General features: G+C 46.1%; 1 protein-coding gene across 6 annotated transcripts in view; it reads left to right on the top strand.

The window, feature by feature from the left end:
• Positions 1–16070, top strand: part of UNK (unk zinc finger) — a 683439-nt gene that overhangs the window by 181056 nt on the left and 486313 nt on the right. For all 6 annotated transcript variants that reach the window (XM_085616970.1, XM_085616969.1, XM_085616974.1 and 3 more), the window contains exon 5: positions 13558–13693. In XM_085616970.1, coding sequence (XP_085473096.1) covers positions 13558–13693 — 136 coding nt within the window. The remainder of the gene's footprint in view (positions 1–13557; positions 13694–16070) is intronic.

Here is a 16070-nt window from a genome sequence, read left to right as displayed (position 1 = left end):
TATTTCACCTAATTATTTTAATTTTTTGAGTGCAGATGCTTTGCAAAAGTTAACTGATCTTTTAAGTTGTGATTGCTGTATTCGCGATAATAAGCAGGTTCTGAGGAGGTTACAGTTTTTGCCCAGATAGCATCAATGCCCACATATGATGGACAGAAGGAAAGGTAAAGGTCATTGATGGGGGGAAGGCAACAAAAAGGTGCTGAGCTTAGTATGAAAACAAACTGACAAAGGTAGAAGTAGGGCCAGAAGAGCGATGAAGAAATCAAAAAGAAAGAAGAGCTGGGATAAGAGTGGCTAGAAAAACTGATGGGGAGATGTTGAGAATTGGGTAAACATACACAGGGAGAATGGACAATGAAAGGGGCAGGTAAAAGAATATATGCGGGAGAGCAGATGTCTCCATGAAATGGACATGCACATAGAGGGAAAGCGAGAGACTGAGGTAAAAGTAGACAGTGAAGTGATGGATGTTCCCGAAGCACTTTCAGATTATGGGTACTCTGTATTATGGTTTCCTGATTCTTGTTGCCTGAAATCAAAGTGGCCTGTTGATGTATTTGGTTGTGCTTGCATTGTGTAGAGGTTTCATTGTATTGTGGCTGGCAAGATTGGATTGGATTAATTTAATGTTGAGATGTATTTGTATTGGAAATTGCCTGGCTAGATCTTGTTATGGATCTATCTGTTTACAGCATTATATGCATGGCCGAAGGACATTGCTGTTTGTGTCATTCTTCTAGGGTGTACTCTTAGCCGTTGCTTTGTTTACGGCGATTGTCACACTTTGGGGCATCAATGCCAAATTTAACTTCTTTTGCTAAATATGTTGATCAGTGCTGGTATATAGGTGTGTCAGTACAACTTTAACTGATGTACCGTGCACATGCCTGGTGTAGTGTCTAAGGTGTGTACGTGTTGCAGGTCAGTTTGTGAATGCCTAGCCATTTGTGGCGCTTGGAGCCGTGTTATACACATAATGGGGAGGAAATTATTAAAATGCAAAGACATGAGCCAATGCCTTTCTACTGTTCAGCAATTTTCTGTACACTTGAAGCAGCATTCCTTAGTATTTGACTTGTTTGTACCATTACAAAGGGGGACAAATCATGTACAAATCAGCCTGCCCAAGCCTCAAAGTGAGAAATCCAGCCACAACTGCTAGGCCATGTCCACAAATTGCCCCTTGCTGAGGGACTCAAGGGTCACCTCAGACACCTAGAAGACAGAAACGTAAAGTTATGGGCAGCAATACCGAGAGAAAGACTGAGAGTAGAAGCTCAGGTGACAGAGAGAGATGTGAGCATATGGATTTAATAGAGAGACATGCACAGAAAGGGTGAGGAGATATAGTGAGAACAGAGATAACCAGACCTGTCAAAATAGACAGGAAAGGGAGAGAGAGCAAACCATATGAGAGTTTGGGACAGTGGAAGGGAAGAAGCAGGTGTACTGACGAGGGCAGAAGAGGAATGCACAAAAGCACCATGTAAACTAACTGTGAGGGAGTTAGTCTGGATTGAGATACGAATCACAAACTTCGGTTATCCTCATTGTTGAAACATAGGAAGATAACTTTCAAAGCGGCAAAGTACTGTTTCAGTCCCTTATCAGGGTTTTAAGCGATACATAAATTCATTATCTGATAGACTTCTAGCCGCAGATTATGTACCTTTGAAAAACCCCAGACTGGATCTGGAAGATTTTTTAACAGTACCCCTGCGCGCTGGTAGATGGCGTCATTCGGCTCGGCGCTGGAAGTGACTTGCGCTGTACCTATATAAGCGCCTCTTCGGTGCGCTGATGTCAGTGCTTTACTTTCCGGGCCAGGTAGCATGGATCAGAATTGAGCTACCCCTCAGTCGCTTTTTGATTGTTTTTTTAAACTTATTTTCAACTGTTTTGAAATTTTGATCTCCTGGTGTGAGGATGTCACCAAAGAAACAGACTGGTTTGAAACCAGTCATAGGCAAATGTCAGAACCTTACTTGGTGTGTTTGTGGTGCCTGAAGCCGGGAAATGACTCCAAGGTATATGAGGGCTGCTGTGCCATGCACCCCAAGGTGCAAAGAGAGCAATCCCTCAAACTCCTTGCTTACGGATGCCGGTCGACTCTGCAATGTTCAAGGTCTTGTTTGTGTGGGAGGTCACTGGACCGTTTGCTGAGACCCTCCCAGACATTCATTGCTTCAGTCGAAGTTATCCGATGAGACGAGGGAGCATCTTTGGGTGACCCAGCCCCTCTGGAGCTCCTTTGAGCCCCATTGGCACAGGTGAGACCCCTTCTGAGACCACTCTGGTGGGTTCCCCTTCGGCGCCAGCCCGGCCCCAAGGATCCGTTGCTGGACCCATAGCAGAGTTGCTGGCGCCTGAGACCTTCCTTGGTGCTTGCTCCAGTGCTGGTGTCACCAACGCCACTAGACTGTACCATCCCCATCGTTATTCCCCACTCCAACATGGAGCCAGATGGGCGTCAGAGCCAGTGCCCTTTTCGATGGATAGGCCAGGTGAGGGAGATGTTTGGGAGGGGTCTATGGACCCTTATGGTGATGACCTGGATGAGGCCAGTGGGTTGGACAGCTCACCTGACACTGGTATGGTTTTCCCTCCTACTACGCTTCGAAGGAAGGAGCCTCGTTTGCAGTGATATTGCGCAAAGTGGCTGAGGACCTGAACCTTAATCTACCCTCAGTGGCAGTCAAGACTAATGTCTTGACAGAGGAGCTTCAGCTGCGAGTCACCCCCTCAGAACGCTTAATCTTATTTAATGAAGTCCTTTCAGAGGTCTTACTGGGCGCCTGGTCCAAGCCATGTATAGAGGCTCCTGTGAATAGGACGCTTGCTCGCCAATGCCCCGCTCCTGGATATTCCAGTTTCCTTACCCAGCAACCCACCCTGGAGAGCTTGGCGGTCCAAGCCTCCTCATCCCTCATCCAGCCTGGCGTGTTTCCTATCACTCCACTTGATAGGTAATCCAAGAGGCTGGATATTTTCGATAAGAGAATGTTCTCTTACACCAGCCTGGCACTGCAGTCGGTGAACACCACATGCCTATTAGCCGTTATTCCAATACACTATGGAATTAGATTGTGCAAGTGCTGCCTATGGTTCTGGAGGACGTCCAAGCCATTGTCTCTCAGCTGTTGCTGATGGGACAGCGGCACTTAAATTCACCACTTGCTATGGACTTGACACGACGTTACTCTGGGAAAAGCGATTTTTTTTTTATCATTGGTGGCCTTGCGGCATCATGTCTGGCTGAGAACCTCTGACTTTTCAGGGAATATCCAGGCTTTCCTCATGGACATGTCCTCTGGCTCTCACCTTTTTTGAGACTAGGTGGATTCAGCGCTGGATCGCTTTGAGGACAGCAGGGCTATGGCCAGGTCCTTGGACTGGTCTGTGGCCCCTTGTCAAACCCTATCCATTTTCTGCCCCTTTCTTGGCTACGGAAGGGGTCTCCAAAGTGCCCATAACCTCCAAGCCACCACAGCCAGCAGGCTTTCCATTTGATTCGTTGCTGAGGGCGAGGATCCCATAGACCACCTTGGACAGATGACCAGCGGTCAGGTCAGTCCACCACCTCTCTGGTAGCTGCTACCTCCAAACCTCTTTGGTCCACCCTCAGACCACCATCATGGGCATCTAGTGGGAGGCAGGATACAGCATCACCTCACCCACTGGCGGTCAGTAACATCAGACTGTTGGACACTCCTCGTAGTCCAAAGAAGCTACACCCTCCCCTTTGTGACACCCCCACTACCCATGCCACCGACTTATGATCTGCTGAAGGAGGACATCTCTCTTTGCTCCGTCAAGAAGTGCAGGCTGTCTTGGCCGAGGGAGGCTTATGGAGGGTGCACGCATCAGAAGTAGGTCGTGGTTATTATTCCCGCTACTTTCTGATGTCAAACGAGGGCGGAGGACTTCGTTGTATCCTGGATGTGCGCCTTCTCAACCTCTTCTTGAAAAAGGAGAAGTTGAGGGCCTGGCCAGACCAAGAACCAAGATGGCCGCTCGGACCTGACGCTCCGAAGCGTGCACTGTTAGCAGGCGCCCTAAATCCAACATGTCTGCACGTTCCAGGCAGTGGAGCTGGGGGATAGATCCTGGACTACTGGTGCAGTGTAGATGAGGCGGCCGGCAGCGCTGGCCTGACCCGGCCCTCGGAGGCCCCGCGTTGACGGGGGCTGTGGGTGAGCATGAGGGCGAGGCTCTGCTCTGCGGCCATGCCTTAATCGAGTCCCGCTGCGCTGGTGGCCTGCTCCTCTGGTCGGGGGTCCGGCTGTGCATCGGCGGCTCACAGTGTGCGGGCGCTGCATCGTGGCTGTCTCCCGCCGCTGGATGAGTCTCCCGAGACCCAAGACCCAAGACCCTGTGGTAAGCACTTTCTTTATGAGCACTTTCTTTATGAGCATACTTATGGAGCTACCCTGCAATAACTTCAATAATTGCCAGCTTCGGATTGCACATGGTTCGACCCCAAACCCAAAACACCGCTGTTGAACACAACGTTATTTAGCACACTGCGAGGTGAGAGGGGACAGACACAACATTGGTGAGTGGGATAAGCCGCGGCACCCCATTAAGCAACATATGAGGACACTGTGATGCCACTTTCAAGTGCTGACACTGTGCATCAGAATAATCACGGCTTACAAGAGAATTGTGAACCGCAACTGCTATAGGAGAAGCTTCCCCAACCCCACACGTTTCTCTATACCTCTGCCACTAAGCATGACCTTGCTTGTCCACCGCCCCCCTCCCACCCAGCCTCCTGCCCTACACAATGGGGCACGTGGATCCTCGTCAGCGTCTATTATCCTTTCACTCTACTAAAACCCCAGACGCGGTGAGGACGAGCTGCGCGAATGCATAGACATGGTCCCGGGGAATTGGACAATGTGGCTCCTGAGGGGATTGCTGCCATCCTTGGTAAATTAAAGGCTGGATTCAACGCAGTGGATGCTCGCCTTGACGGTATTGACTCAAAATTAGAAGCCACGCATGAACACCTTGAGCAACAGGAGGGGCGTATCTCCACTACAGAACAACGGATCTCGTACGTCGAGGATGCACGCACCACCAACATTCAGAGGATTGACAAACTCGAAAAACTACTCAAGTAAACAGCGGCCAAGGCGGAGGACTTGGAAGCGAGATCCCTCAGAAACAATAAACTGATAGCGGGAATCTCCGAATCCATGAATACGGGTCGTATGTGCAGCTATGTAAAGAGTTTTCTCACTGAACTCTTTGGCAGGGTGGGCTTCTCTGCCTTGTTTGCAATTGAGAGGGCCCATAGATCCCTTGGACCCGAGCCTGTCCCAGGAGCACCACCTACATTGGTCATCACCAAGCTTATCAACTATCAAGACTGGGACTCAGTGTGCTAAGGCACGCTGCAATACTAGGGCATGGCGCCAGCATTCTACTCTTACTATACCCCAATAAAAGAAGACCTGCACCGTAAAATCACAGAAGTGAAGCGTACCCTCCACGACGCTAATGTTCAATACTCAATGCTCTATCCTGCAAGACTTCGTGTTCACTTTGGTGGCAAGGCACATATTTTTGAAATAGCTGATGAAGCTTCTCAATTTTGTAAGCATCACCGCACAGAACTCAACACTGCAGCCGTGACGCCTCGCTCACCCATCCAAGTGACGCCGTACTGTTTCTGATAAATACAGAGAGCAGACTATGATCCAGATTTTGCTCTGTCAACCTTGACAGTGATGGAGGCCCTCCCCTCTGCTGGTGACTACCACACGCTATCAATTTCTTATCACTCATGAAAATGTAGCAAACACAGCTAAGTTTAGGAAACAGTGCTGATGTAACGGGCATCATGCTATCTTTCTAAATAGGTTGTAACTGCATACCCATGGTGAAGTTAGATACTCTTCTTGGGCGTTGTCCCCCCCATCCCCATCCCCCAAAGGATGATTCCTTTAATGTCGTCCTGTTTTCTGAAAGGGGAACGATTGTTACGATTCTCTGGCAGCAGCGTTTACACTGCTGGAAGTGGGAGGGGGGTAATGGGACATTTGATATTACATTGTTTGTTTTCTTATGCAATGCTAGTTAGTTTACTTTGTTGGTCTCAATGCATATGCACAGTTCACACTGTATTTTCTATGAATGATTCATAGTGTCTTGGTCGACACTGCAGTGCAAGCTTATCCATCACCTCGTCTGACTGGTTGACTGCGATACTACCAGTGACATATATGCCTCACTTCAACCCTCTACCTCCAGACGAAAAAATATCTGATAACCCTTTTTTTTTTTGGGTCCTCATTTTGCTCTTGGAATGTCACACAGGAGCACTAGGAGAGAGAAATGAACTGTACTGTCACAGATAAACTGGTAGTGCCATCGCCGCCTGGAATGGCACTCAGTATTATTCAAACTCTCCAAAGGATGCGCCATGAGGTGTTAACCATAAAGGAGCAATGTTGCTGCTATTCAATACCCATTACGGATCGGGGAGGCCATAACTTTGGGTAAATCTAGAGAGGAGAGCAGGCCAAGCAGCGTTAATCTGATAACCCTTAAGAGCATGTTCCCAATTAAAAACGACCCCCCCTCCCCTGTTTAGCTGTTTCGAACACTGCGAGATAAATTACCAGACCTCAATAAGAGTACATACTCTTAGTATACACAAAAGAGACGCACATTAGCTGATGATCTACACTCCACACGTACAGGAGGTAACCCGGGATTCATACCATCCCCTAACTTTATACAAATGGACCAGGATCATATGCTGGATTGTACAACCACAGACATGTGAACGCCAGAGATAAGCTGTGTAATAGAACACAGTCCTACAGATTAATTGCAAGCTATGTGACATAAATGTAATTGTACTCTGTGCTTTGTGAGATCATTTTGTCTTTTGTTGCTGACTATTTGATGTAACATGTTATGCTTTATGAAACCAATAAAAACACTCTTTCAAAAGAAAAAGGAGAAGTTCAAAATGCTCATGCTCACCCAAGTTTTGTCTGCCCTAGTCCCGGGAGACTGGATGGTAGCATAGGACTTGCAGGGTGCATATTTACACAACCCTGTCCTGTCGGCCCACAGACTAAATTTGTTGTTCATGGTGGGCCAATAGCACTTTCAGTTTGCTGTACTACCTTTCAGCCTTACCAGCGCCCTTCTGGTGTTCACCAAGGTGATGGCAGTGGTCGCAGCTCATCTGTGGAGGTTGGGATTTCAGTCTTCCCTTACCTTGACGACTGGCTGTTGACAACCACCTTCAGACTACTGCGAACCTCTTGCACTCAGTGAAGTTCACCATCAACATGCCGAAGTCACACCTGACGCTCCCTTTCATCTGACCAGTTCTGGACATGATTCAGTTACGGGTCTGTCCTCCTGAGCGGCGACTCCAGGATATTCAGGCTATGATACAGAGGTTTCAGCCTCTAGCCTGGATTTCGGTAAGACTGACGGAGGCTCCTGCATCCTGCTGGCGACAATTGCCCGCTGGCCCAGTAGGCGCAGCATCGTGTGTATCCTTCCGACATGGCCCAGATCCTAGAGGGAACTGCAAAGGTCCTGTAGTGGTTGCTAACGAACCTCGATTGGGTCGGTAGCAGACGCCTTTCCCTTCCCTAAACAGATCTAATGGTGTGACAGTTTAATCACTCTTGGCCTCGGCCAGCCATCCGGGAGAGGTGGAGATTGGAGAACTCTAGTCTCCAGTGGATTCCGAGCTCCACATAAACCTTTTATTCTCTTGGCATTAAAAGCCTTTCTTACTTCGATCAAGGGAGGGCTAGTGCAGGTGTTTACGGACAACACCTTCGCCATGTGGTACTGCAACAAACAGGGAGAGGTGGAGTCGTGGAGCCTGTGTCAAGAGGCTCTGTGCCTCTTGACATGGCTGGTATGTCCGGGCATTTCCCTGTTGGTGCAGCATCTGGTGGTATCTCTTAATGCCAGAGCGAATGAACTCTGCAGAAGATGCCTAGCGGATCACGAATGGCATCTCTATCTGGAGGTGGTGCAAGGTTTCTTTCAGCAGTGGGGAGAGTTTTGGTTAGATCTGTTCGGCACCGTTGAGAGCGTGCAATGTCAGCAGTTTTGAACACTGGCTTTTTCCAAGGCGAGACTCGCTTGAAGTGTGCTTGTTGTCTCGAGTGCAGTGCTAATCTCCTGTACGCCTTTCTGCCAATATCACTCCTGCCCAGAGTTCTTAAGAAGATCAGGAACGATGGGGCCCAAGTTATTCTTGTGGCTCTCGATTGGATACAGAGAGTCTAGTATCCCGAGCTATTGAGCATGACCGTCGGTCCTCCAGTCAGGCTGCATCTTCGGGAGAATCTTCATCTCACCCACAGTACAGGGTCCTGCACCCAAACCTGCACACTCTTCATCTGCATGTGTGGAGGTTGACTGGCCACTGTTGACTTTCCTACCAAAGGCTGTGATGTTATTCTGGCAGCCAGCATACCTCCACCAAGTCGGTATACACCAGCCACTGGCATACATTTGTGTCATGCTGTGCTTCCCACAACGTTCAGCACCTTTCTACACCTTTATCCAAGTTTCTTTTGTTTGCCCTATCTTAAGCCCATTAGGGCTGTGCTACTGGCACTATCAAAGGGTATTACTCTATTTCTGCCTTCCTGCGGTTGCCGTTCCAACCTTCTTTATTCAAATCCCCTGTTGTAGCCTGTTTCCTTAAAGGTCTGAAACACGTCTTCCCACACCATTTATCATGCCTCAATGGGACCTCCACCGTGTACTCACTTTTCTGATGCGTGTGCCATTCGAACCTTTGCACAATTTCCCCCTTTAGCTGCTGTCCATTAAAGCTACCTTTTTAGTGGCCATCACATCGCCCAGGAAGGTCAGTGAATTACAAGCCCTGTCTGTGCAGCCTCCCTACACCTCTAACCCGGACAAATTGTTCCTCCAGACTAGTGCCTCCTTACTTCCGAAGGTTGTCATCTCCTACCATGTAAACCAGAGCATTACCCTGCCTACTTTCTTTGCTCTGCCCCAGCCCTCCAAAGAGGAGGAGAGACTCCACCATCTTGACCCAAAAAGAGCATTCAAGAGTTCCGGGTGGATGATCAATTCTTTGTGGGCTATGTCGGAGCCAAAAAAGGGAAGGCTGTGTAGAAGCGGACCATCTCTCGATACATTGTCCTGTGCATTACAATTTGCTACTCATTGGCCAAGATGCAGCCCTCTAAAGACTTGCGGGCTCACTCTGTCAGAGACAAGTCTGTGACCACTGCATTTGCGCGCAACGCTTCTCTCCTGGACATCTGTCACGCAGCGACGTGGGCATAACTGCACACATTCACAAAACATTATTGCCTGCACTGTTATGCTCGTCGAGACGGGCACTTCACCTGTTCGGTCCCGCAGGACTTTTTTGGTTTAATCTGGTTCGTAGACCCACCTACGAGTAGGTATTGCTTGAGTATCTATTTAGAGGTAAGGAATCTGTGGCTAGAATTCTCTATCAGATGAACAGGTTACTCACCTTAGGTAACTCCTTAACGGGTAGAGACTCTTATCTAGCTGCTGATTCCTACCCGAACCTCCCATCCACCCTGCTCTATGAACCGGTGCAGGAGTCAGGCACACCCTTTTCAGGGCCTCAGTCTTGTCCACACCAGTGATCAGTTCTTATCGTGGCTCCATGCTCCTGGTGTGGAAAGTCGCAAAAGTAACTGAAGTCAGAGCGACGATGTGGCACCTATATAGGTACCCTGCACAACTCTTCCAGAGCCGAACGACACCACCTAACGGCATGCTGGGGTACTGCTTGAGAATCTTCTGGATCCAGTCTGACACCTGGGGATATTCAAAGGTTAAGGAATCGGTGGATAGGTAATCTCTACCAGATAAAAGGTTACCACAGATAAGTAACTTGTACTTCAGTTTAGGGAAGTAAAATTTTAGGAAATGGGGTGTATTATATTGTGTGGTTGTGCGATCTCACCATGTAATACACTTACCATCCGCTTTAGCTCAACCTGGGTATCTGTGGCTTTGAGCAGCAAGGCGTACACAAAGGAACAAGCGTAAAGCATTGAAACAGCACCAAAACAAAGAAGAAATCGACAAGCCACTGAAAAATTGGACACTAATTTATAAAAATAGACTGTATTTTTAATGTATTTTTAGACACCTTAACAAAAAAGATCCACTGAAGAGATATAGAATAGATATAGAATTTACAAGGTATAGTAAATAAAGATAGTTCACTCAACCACAAACAAGCATTGACAAATTCAACAAATTTGACTCTTGGAAACTTTTTCACTCAAAACTTTAGGCTAAGTCATAATGTGGTCACTTAGTCACTTTAAGCGACCAACTCCAGTAGGGAGCACGTCAGGACAGGTACCTCAGCAGATGATGCCGTCTTCAGTCAGTTCTAGGCAGTTTTATTCTTTGTAGGGCTTTCTTACGGAACTGGTCCTGATTGAAGGAAGCTGAAAAGGCTCAAAGGATTCTGTAGATGTGATGCAGTCAACGGGGGTCTTGCTGCAACAATTTGTCGGTCCACAAAGGGGGTGAGGCAGTCCTGGTCACAGTGAGTATGGGCACAGGAAACTAAAGGCAACAAAGTGGCAACTTTGCTAAAGTTGCACATGGCAACCTTAGTTTCGACCCAAGCTTAATGTCACAGTTTGTTTGATACCTTGTATGACCCACTTTGGTCGCACCACTCCAGAGTTAGCACAGCTGAAGGGTCGGTGTGTAACTGCACTCGCCAATTGGGCGAGCAAGCTTTACCACAGTAAAAATGACAGTTCAGCTTTTTTGTAAAGTTGTGTTTCCTGTCTGTCGAATATGTTGTACCCTGCCTTAGGACTCAATAGGCCTGCCACAGGGGTGATTTACAGTCTGGCTTTGCCAGTGCTTTAAATGGCAAAGACCGGCTAGCAGTCAGTCTGCAAATGGCAGGCTGGGAATCTTTTTTTACTTGTGTCCCACTCAGGGTTGCACAACCAGTGCTGCAATCCCTTTGGGGGGGACTCTGTGACCTACATGCCCTGCGTACCCTGGGCACCTTTTACTAGGGGCTTACAGATAAGTTAGCCCAGCCAATTGGGGTAAAATCCCATTCAGCAAGGGTCTGATGTTATGACCCTTTTTAGTGGTCACAAATGGGAAATCGGCCCGTTGCGACCGCTAAATAGCTGTGTGGCATATACAAACCCTTGGGTTTGCGACTCGCTATTAGAAATTGGCGTGCCAAGGGCGTCCCTTCCAAATAGTAACTCGCAGTGCCATATACAAATGTTTTGAAACTGTAAAGCGGTCGCAAAACATTCACATTTTACCGCCAATGGAAAGTTGGTGGTAGACCCCTTCATCTTTGTGAATGTAGGTGCAAATATATTTTTAACAGGCAGTGGTCCCATGGACCACTGCCTGCTCTTAAAAAATGAAACTGAAAAGTTACATTTTTCTTTTTGAAACTCATCCCATTTTCCTTTAAGGAAAACGGGCTTCATAAAAAAAAAACAGTTTTATTAAAAAAACAGTCACAAACATGGTGGTCTGCTGACCCCAGCAAGCCACCAACCCTTTGAGTGCCGGACATTCCCAATGGGTCGCAAATTGCGACCTGCCTCATGAATATTGATGAGGCAGGTTCATTGTTACCCATTTGAGAATCAGTGTCTCAGACACAGTTGTACATTCCATTTTGCGAGTTGCAAATTGCGAGTCGCAAAATGGAATGGTCGTACATCTTGCCCCATATCATTTTATAAGGGTAGGGGCACAGTCACTGAGGTCTGATAAGTAGCCCACGTTGCACTTTGAGTCAAGAGACCAGCAGCATCAATCCAAAAACCTGGGGTTGACAATACAAAAAGAGGTATTTCCTTACACAAAGCAAGAACATACTTAATTTGGGAATATATCGCTGTTTGATAAAAATGATCGCTCGTTTCACAAGTTCAGACATTGGTGAAAAACGTGTAGTTCCAAAATGTTTCAACAAGTGTTATCTTGTCTCATATATAGTGCCGTTTGCACCTTTATGTTTTACTAAAAGCCCAAAACTATTTGATTTAAAAATGCAAACATGCATTTTGTTTTCACAAATCTTGAATTTACACTTACATTCATTTATTTATATATAATACTCGGAAGCCTGCAATCCCTGTATAAAAGCCTGTCTCTAATTTCCTTATTACTGGTGACATTTGTAGTGGCCTGAAATAAAGAAATTATGTAACTGCTCACCAGTAATAAGGGGCATATGTATCAAACGATTTTTTAATCGCAAACGCTGCGATTCGCAAAATAACAGCGTTTGCGATTAAAAAATCGGTAATCGGGATGTATGAGCCAAATCCCATCGCAAAATTAAGGAATTGCTAATTTAGCGATTTCTTAATTTTGCGTAAGCATTTAAGAAATCGCAAAAATGTAATGTATGTTTCTTCTGCTCTATTTTTCCTGATTAACACTGATGAGCAGAAATTAGATATTTCTGAAAAATTATCTTTTATACTTTTATTTAATTATAACAAAGACAGAATCTCCATGTGTACATGCATTCTGAACTATAGTGTTTGTTTTGGATAAAACTTATATTAATTTGGTACCAATACCTTTTTGCAACAGATACCTATCTGCTCTTTGGTGTGTTTCAGTTTACCTTACAGATTCACCTTTATTGTTAATGTCTATAAACATCCGATCTCTTTCTGATGTGCATGCAACACCTCGAAGATTTAAGTGGGTTGTGTCTAAAGGGGATGGTGTTACTGTATTTTAAAGAATAACGTACCCCTTGACATACACATTAAAGGAATACTACAAGTTTGATGAGCGACGGGACATCCAAGCGTCAAGATGTCATGGAATGTATGAGTTCATCCACTAATGTTATGATATTCTCAAACATTTCCTCAGCCTATTCCCTCTCCGGAAACAGAGATTTCACTCTTGCCAAAATTATTGGTGGCGTTGGGGTATGGGTTTATCCACAGGGAGAAAAAACATTTCTCCATGGAGTAAACGAAAAGTCAGCAAGTCAATTTGCTCTTTTTCATAGATTTTCACTTGAACGTGGACGTAATGTTTGATCATGTGAAAGAGAAATTCTCAAAAGAATTTCAGAAGTACCATAGGGGAGACTGTGACAGTTGCAGATTCCCAAGAATACTCCTGGTAACCTTTTTGAATTCCCAAAAATCTGAAACCCAATTCAAACATAGATGGTAACTTACAGAAGGAAATTTCAGACTTTTGGTGAATCAAGCTATAAGTGTTGTTGACCTTCAAAACTTGAGTTCCTTTTCCTCAAGCCTATTTCTGGTTAACGTTCTGGACGCTGGTTGCAGGCTTCTCAGTAAAGCAGTGAAGGCTGTGTTCTTCTATGACTCAGCCCGAGAAATCAGCACACCAAATTTGAAAAATTGTCAAACCATTACTGAAAAGCCCAAAATGTAAGAAGCAGCATATTTTATTGTCTCCTAAAAACCACAACGCTCTTATCCTCCATTTGTTTCTTGCTATCCTTTTATTTACATGCAAATGTGTATTTTTTTGCAGACACAACATATGTCTTAGGAAACTACAAGACTGAGCAATGTAAAAAACCACCCAGGCTTTGTCGTCAAGGATATGCCTGTCCTTATTACCACAACAGCAAAGACAGAAGGCGAAGCCCAAGGAAACATAAGTACAGGTACGAGTGTCAAATCTACCATATTCAGTCAGCTAATGTGGAAAGTGCATATCTATATGATCCAGATTGCAAGCACAGTCTGGTTTGCTTCATTCACAGAACAGATAGGGAAACCTGTCTGCTTAATTCAGTGTCTCCATTAAAGCTAGGTAGAGCATATTTGCCTCATTAGAACGGACACCACTACACTATGAATTGCAGAGATGCAGGAGCTACAATACAGATGGGTGGAGTATTGTTGCGTCATCTGGAACCAGAATGACTAAGGGAGGGCTGTTTCTGGAACCACCAAACAAGATCATATTATTGAATCATGCTAATTTGTTCTACCAGTACTGATGAAAAGAGCCTATCTGCCATAACTAGGGTAATGAGTAGAGGTACATGAGTTACCAGTAGAGATGCTCAATCAGGCTCACTAAAATAAGTCTGAAAGCTACATGTTTGATTCTAGGTCACCAGTATAGTCAAGCAAGCTTCATCTGCATAAAGCAGTGTTGCACAAAAAGTGTATGTGCCTTATCGAAAACTAGTTAAGAATGATTGAAATATCTGCTTCATCCAAACTTGTGAGTACAAATGTGAACTCTATGTGGGTTTGTGCAGGGATAATCCACACAAGAGAATGTATGTGCAGCCATACCCTTTTCTCTTCAAGGATGTTCACCCTGTACAGTTCTTTGTTTCCAGTTACATGTTGTGCAGTGGAGCCATCCATTTGTAGCATGTTTTGCTGTAGATACACATTTCTGAAGGATACTTCTAACCACAGATTCCTCACCTTGTGAATATTTCCCCGGTGTCAGACTATATCTGGACACTTTTCGAGCAGTATTCCTCTGCACTGATAGGTGGCGTTGTGTTGCCCGTATCAACCTCATTCCACTAAAGGAGTTACTAGCAGAGCCACATATAAGCACCACCCATGCCTGCTGAGATCAGCCCCTTTTTTCTGCGCCTGTAAATGCAGATCCAAAGCTACTCATTGATTTCTGATGAGAATCGTTTTTTCCCAAAGGTAGTCTTTAAATCCAGTGTACAAGGAAAAACTACATGGTTTAAGCTTTGTAGGGACTGTCACAAGCAGATGTCTGTGACGAATCCCCATGAGGTATGCCTTTGGCACTTGGGGTCAGACCACGACTCCAAGGCCTGCAATGGCTGCTCCATGATGAATCCGAAAGCCATGTGGGGCCGTGAGGCGCAGCTTTATGTCACGGGACACTTAGACTTCACATGTGTCCAGTCGCTGTCAAGAGGGAAAGTATTGTTCCTGAAGTTGTTCTCTCTGCAGATGTGCATCACGATCAAAGTTCTAAAAGAAGCACAAGAAGTTAAAGTAGATCTCTGCTCTTTCTGCTTCTTTCAAAATCCAGAGAAGGCACAAGGGTGTCAGCGTTCCTCTCTGTCTCACTCTCAATACCTGTTGGAGCCGATTCCAAGCTTAGTCCTGATACAATCCTAATTCCCAAGTCCATTGGTGATGTAGCAGCAGATTTAGGCTCTCCACACAGCCATGCTCCTGCCGGAGAAGTAAACACAGCCCGTCATGCACTCCAAATACGAGCTGAACCTATCCCTACCCCAACCAAAGTTGCGCTCCTATCCCACTGGGACATAGCCTTAGGAAACCCATCAGATGTGGATACATTACCCTTGTCACTCAGCAGGGCCCAAGAAATCCATTATGTTTTTGGAAGGGACTCAGAAGAGAATTTAGATGATGGGGATACATTTGCTCCCCAATATTTAGAGGATAATTGGTATGAAGAGTTGCAGATGCTAGTGGCCTAGACACTTCTACAGACTCCAGCTTGGTCTCTACCTGGGCCATGCGACAAAGGAAAGTGCCTCCTTTGATGTGCTTATGCGAAGGGTGGCAAAAGTACAAGTAGGACAAAACCTAACACCATCCCCACCAATCCACCTGATTTAAGTCTAAGCACATCAAAACATTTGGCAAGCGTATGCTCTCTTCCACTCGTCTTGCGCTCTGTAAACGCCAGCTGCCTCTTAGGTCGTTACTGCCATGTACTTTGGGACCCAGTGGCCTACGTTTTGCCAGCAGTTCCGGCCAACCTGTGGGCATCCCTAACTCAAGTTGTCCCAGACAGCTGTGGTGCAGCAAAATTTCTGTTTGCTGTGGTCTGGACAATCACCTAGGCTGGGCAATGGTTAATAGAGTGGCCCTCAAGATGTCTCACATTGATGAGATGTACGGGTTTCTTTGAGGATGTCCAAGTGTCCTTAACGGACATGACCTCTGATAGTATCCTCCTTTTCAATAAGAAAGTACATTTGACCCTGGATAGCAGGCCACAGCACATTCATTGGGCCTGTTTGCTACAGTCAGACTATTTCAGCAGCAACTTTGCCC

Source organism: Triturus cristatus, chromosome 7 (assembly GCF_964204655.1).
Source record: "Triturus cristatus chromosome 7, aTriCri1.1, whole genome shotgun sequence".
In the NCBI taxonomy this organism is placed as follows: Eukaryota; Metazoa; Chordata; class Amphibia; order Caudata; family Salamandridae; genus Triturus; species Triturus cristatus.
Note: the sequence above shows the minus strand (reverse complement) of the source record. Positions and strands in the feature narration are given on the sequence as shown.